Below are 5821 nucleotides of genomic sequence, written 5' to 3'. Positions count from 1 at the left end.
TCTGACAAAAACACTTTGGATTTTATTGATATTTTAGTATGTTTATTTCATTTCTAAACTATAAAAATACAGATAGATACAAAACAAGTGTTATGCCATTAATCAAAGCAATTTTCCATTCAAATATTCTCACTGGAAGTCATTATAAGCTTTTACTATAAAAACAGTATTAAGCCAAAAACGTCAGCAATAAACATCAATAGGTAAACAAGATTTCATCCAAATGTTCAGATAGAATCTTCCACAAGAGGGCGCTGGTTATATGAGATGCGAGATATGAGGATATGATCTCTCTGGCACCTGGAGCCGTCGGGATTACAGCGGCTACAAAATAACAGTAGAAAGTGTAAGAGAAAAGCATTTTCCTTTCATCACTTTTATAGTTATCGGATAGGACAGTAGAGAGCAAACAGGAAAGCATTAGGTGTTCTGTAATTCTGTTTAAGTGTAAAAATTCAATTGTACACGTTTTATTTAATTGAATTAAAGATGGAAGTTTTGGCATTATAACAGAGGTGAAAATAAAGTATTAAAATTGCTGCAGATAAAATGCGTCTCTGGATAAATCTCGACATTCAGTGGTATTATACGGAGACCTTCGGTTTTTGAATCCGTTCCCACGGGTTTGTAAACTGTACTCACGGATTCATGCAGCAAGCTCCTAGGTAGCCTACGTGTTAACGAATCATATTATATATTGGTTTATTGCATATTATTATGTGGAATAGGCCTACAGCAAATTGTAACGGATACGAGTTGGAATACAACGATTTAATAAGAAAGATGTGCGTCAAAATCTTGTTTAATTTGTGATCATTTTAGCACTTGATTATTATTGTATAATAAACCTGGCATTGTGACTGACTTTGGAGTCATTTGTTCCTCTTTTTTAAGTCGTTTTGGATAAAAGCTTCTTCTAAATGCATATGCAACCTAAATATATAACAATAATAAAATAATATTTATTATTATTATTTGAACTTATAGACTAAATAAATGAGTGCACTTAAGACAGTAAAATGTTTGTCATAAAATAATTCATGAATGCTTTATTTTTAATAACATTTTACAGTTTTGGAAATGTGTTTGTGTACTATTCATTCTTAACATGAAGACTTATTTTGGTGACTTATTTATTATACTAAGCCTTTTCCCCCAGAGTTAGATATGCTTCACTGTTAATGTTATTATTAAATAACTATACCTATTGAAACATTACATTTGGTTACAGAGCAAAGGAATGACAACATAACCGGTACATTATTTGTTTTGTGTTGCCTTTTACCTTCTTCTCTCAAAACTCTTGTTTTTTTTAGAAAAGTCAGGAAATGTTCTATTCTTATTTTTAGCGTTCATTTTAAGCCATAAAACAGCTTTTTTTTCTTTTTTTTTAAAGATTAAAATAGAAAAAATCACAGTCTGTGAAAAGGGTCCATTGTTTTGAACATGTTTTGTACTCATTTTAAATTTAAAAGTGTTTTCACACTGATGTATTAGAACTAGATTGTGCCACAACTCCTTTTGCATTCCTCATTCTCCACTCTTTTGTTTCTCAACTGTCTCTCACCCCTTTCTCTTTGCAGGTTCCACAGAGGCAGCCGAAGAGGCCGTTGATCATCTGTATGGCACAGAGGATGAGCTGCAGAGCGCTGGTTACCAGCAGTGTTGAGAACAGACCCACATTAAACTCCACCACATTGTTTGGCTCAGTGCAGGTTGTCCATGTGCTACGGTCCTTAAGGTAACTTTCTTCTCTGAGAGATACAGACAAAACACATTTAAACATATCTAAACAGTAAGGATTGTCATTACGTGCTCTAAAGTGCTGAGGTTTGTCGCTTACCTGTTTTTGAAGGGAGTTCCCCAAATAAGAAGGAACTGTTTACAGAATGGCCCATTGATTAGACCCATCAGTGCCACTATGAAACTGTAAAGGGCGCCAACTACACCCACTGCTGCAAATAAAATGGACAGGAACATCTAAAATAGAAAATGCATCATCAGAATGGTTTAATTTAAGCACATAATACAAATCTACAAGAAATTAATTCAGTCATGCAATTACTGTGAATTGTTGTGCCTAAAATTTCCACATGTTCATATTGAAGACATCTTAAGAACTATTTCCTAATCACACAGCAACATGGCTGAAAAATGTGATGGCTGAACATGGCTGTTCAGTGAGATTGTTAGTCAGTGATTCCTGTAAAACTGTCGAGGTTCTGCAAATACTTGCGATGAGGGCACATTTTTCAAGCCACATGTCATTCTCATGAGTCACATCTTTATAAATGTTCTTAAAACAGAGGAACGCCTGTGTATTTTCAGACAGGTCTGTTCTTCACCCTTACGGGCACATGACATATGTTCTTCACATCACATGTATTCGGTTACATTCTGAATACATTTATTTATAGTAGTGTGCTAAGAGAAGACTCGGTCCACAACTTTAACACAAGTTCTTCCTTAGCTTAGCATGCAGCATCATCACAAAATATTGATCTCACAACAGATGTAGAAACACATATCGGTAACATGATTTACTTGTATGTATCAAGCTATTTAAAGGTGACAAATGCATCACTTTTCTTGGGCTTGTAAAGATCCAGTGGATAATCCTCTTCGTAACTGAATTTCTAAAGGATTATAGATATTTATAAACTTCAGACTAAAAATAAAGTGTCTGTTGGTGTCAGGATTGGAGCTAACTCACCCCGCAGCGATTTGCACAGCAACCCTGCTTTCCAGTCAGGTGAATGTGAAACGCTGGAATCAGCACCTGGAGGAGAGAGAGATTAGATTTTCATCACTGTCATTTGACACAGTTTGGATTGACTTTTAACACACAATAAACGTATTCTTTACATTTTTGTTTCAAGGTCACTCTGTTTACACTCACTTTGATTCCCATTTGGTGTGATACTATTGTAATACCTCTCTAGTATAATCGCTCATAAAGATAGGCGTTGCCCATGAAACATCAGTTTTTTTTTTTTTTAATCTCATGGTTTCTTATAAAACGAGGCAAAAATCTTTCCTACATTCCTTTCCCAAATCAAATTAAGCCTTGGCATATTCTTACAAAGGCAGCTTAATCATAGAAACATGTGACTGACAAGCCCCAAACTAAACTTAGAATCATATTTCTACAATATATATTATCATATGATGCATGAATAGAATAAGAATTTATATATAGTATTTACAATTAAACAAAGTCAGACTTACCAGTATCCCCCCTCCAACCAGACCTCCCATGTATTTGACCTCCTCAGTAATTTGTTGATTCTGTGCGTACTTTACATCCCAGCCAGGAAAAAACAGCATAATATTACATATTATGGAGATGACCGCCAGCGGGTACAGACCTGTCCCGACGCAAAGCGCACATTTTCCTGTACACATGCTGCAAGAGAGTTAATCCTGAAGTCAGAGAACAGTTGTAAAATTTCCACTATTAAATGTAAAAAGCTCCAAGATAAAACGTTTGCTTGTGGTCTCCGAGTCCCACACACACCCTGAAGCTGTCTGTCTGTCAGAGTGCGGAGGTTCTTATAAATACAACTAGTCATTTATTGAGTTAAGATAAGACCAGCCCATGGGATCTAGTTCACGTAACCACACCCTGTCCAGAGAATCTGTATCTAAATCCTAAACTATAAAATTTTATTGTTTTATTTACTCTTGTTTCTTAGGTGCTTGCGACGTACAGTGTTACATACAGCCCTTTTAAACCAGAAATCTCTGGAATTCACACAGGCTAGTTTTACAATAACCACATCAAGCTTTAAAAATTGCAGCTCATAACCCATGTATACAGATTTATGTTTATACGTATTTAATTTATTTTTTTGTTGGGATCTATAAGCATCACTCTATTTGTCATAAAACTTGTTGCAGTACATTTTTAACCATTGAGTGCAGCCTGAGTCAGATCTGACACAAAATAAATGACAAACTGTGGAGAGGTGTGTGTGGGATGTGCATTGTATTCAATTAACTAAATTATGTTTGTACAGGGTGCTATAAAGCAAATGCACCGTGGGACTTTGGACTGTTTCCGTAGTGAGAGAAAAACATGATGACAGTGACACTGAAAAGCAAATAGCGTTATCTAAAAAAAAATGCCGTGCTATTTCCTTTGCTAGTATAAAAGAGGAATTATTAAACGACAGTTGCCTGTTTGTTTATTAACATTTACTGACTCTGCTGTACTGCTGTTTTGTTTCATTCAAGAAATTTCCCACTTTATAATATTTCTTTTAAAGGAGTTGAACAAATTTGCAGTGACTGATAATAAACAGATTTTGTTTGTCACAGAGTATGAGTTAGTTTTTGATGTTCAGCAGAGTTTACGTTTGAGAAGAGGTGCAGTCATGGTTTATGGAAACTTGTCTCCTTTAAAGGCTTTTCCTGTCTGCCTAACCCCTAATCCCAGTGTACTAAAACATGCCGACTGACACACCCTATCGGCCAATATCTGGGCAAAAACATGTGCTTGTCAAATGAAATGCTTCCTTTGGGGACCCAAACACAATTCACACAAACCAGACAAGCATGACGTCGGTCACATCATCCTAATGATGTTTCCTCTCAAACTTAACTTTGTGTTGTTGTCAGTTCAGAAAGTAAAAACAATTCTAAAAGCATACCTTAGGCCTTCTTTCTTGTTAAGCAAATGTGTACATGCAAAAGTGTATCTTGTGTGTGTGTATGTAAGAAAGCATTAATTCTTCGAATTGTCTGAAAGCCTCTTTTTAATAGGCTTACTTCTCTTTGCTTCCTCAAGCTGGATGTAGCATTACATTTTGAAGAGTTCTTCCAGTGGTCATGAAAAATGGTACAAAAAGACAGCATACAGTAGGTTGAACTACAGAGCAAAGTTTTTTGGAAAGGAACTTTATTGATGTTCAAATTCTGTTGCTCAGTCTCCAGTTGATAATATGCATACACCCAAAAATAAATGTTGTGTTTATAAATCTTGTCTTTACAACATTATAAAAGGTTCAACACAAGCCAAACATGCACGTCTTAGAAACATGTGAAATCCACAGATGATGTACATTTACTGATAGATTCAAACAAACTGACATATGAGTTTAGAATGTTAGGTAAGATAATGTCTCACTGAGTGCATTATTTTTTAGGTAATGCCTAGAAATTTAATATAGCTGTAATTATAAAGTGAAAAATGATGTAAAAGAGCCAACGTAGGGAAGCATGAATTCTTACCATGAGCCAAGAAGCCCCATTGGATAAACAGTCATCTATTTTTTACAAAATGTATAAAATACATTTGATATAATTTTTTTTTAAAGTATTATTCATTTAAAAACATTATTTTAAATGCATATTATTTCATTATCTTATATTATCTTATATTGATGCATCTCATCAATTTAGTACCCTCAGATTGAATAAAATATACAAAAATGACAGAATCACAGTAAAAAAAAGAAAGAAAAATCCATCTGAAAGATAAACTATTTAAACTGTATATAATAAAAAAGATTGGACCTCACAATAGGAACAGTGACTATAACTTCTGATGGGATTATTTAATATGTCCAATTAATGTTCTACTACTTATTATTCTTTATGAAGAATAATAAAGATCTCTGAAATGCAACTTTATTAATTCCATGCTTTATTATTTAACAATAATTTTAAAAGAGTTTAGTCAGGAATTTTTTTTTTTTTTTTTTATTGATAGCTTTCTTCTTCTTTTTAAATTGAACTATCAAAATGACAAAATTCAACATCAAGTTCTTGACATATGTCTCATATTTACACGTTTTGTAAGTAAAATCTCAGACAATTT

At 34.0% G+C, this 5821-nt stretch overlaps 1 protein-coding gene across 1 annotated transcript; it reads right to left on the bottom strand.

Moving 5' to 3' along the window:
• Positions 1–187: 187 nt before the first annotated feature.
• On the bottom strand, positions 188–3563 carry tm4sf21a (transmembrane 4 L six family member 21a). Its single transcript, XM_058776916.1, has 5 exons — positions 3229–3563; positions 2714–2779; positions 1844–1980; positions 1568–1754; positions 188–324 (listed from the first exon to the last, which is right to left on the bottom strand). Exons 1-5 carry the CDS (start codon positions 3403–3405, stop codon positions 316–318), a joined length of 576 nt encoding a protein of 191 aa, XP_058632899.1. The 5' UTR covers positions 3406–3563; the 3' UTR covers positions 188–315.
• Positions 3564–5821: the final 2258 nt, after the last annotated feature.

Source organism: Onychostoma macrolepis, chromosome 05 (assembly GCF_012432095.1).
Source record: "Onychostoma macrolepis isolate SWU-2019 chromosome 05, ASM1243209v1, whole genome shotgun sequence".
NCBI lineage: Eukaryota > Metazoa > Chordata > Actinopteri > Cypriniformes > Cyprinidae > Onychostoma > Onychostoma macrolepis.
This window is presented reverse-complemented; position numbering and strand designations above follow the sequence as displayed.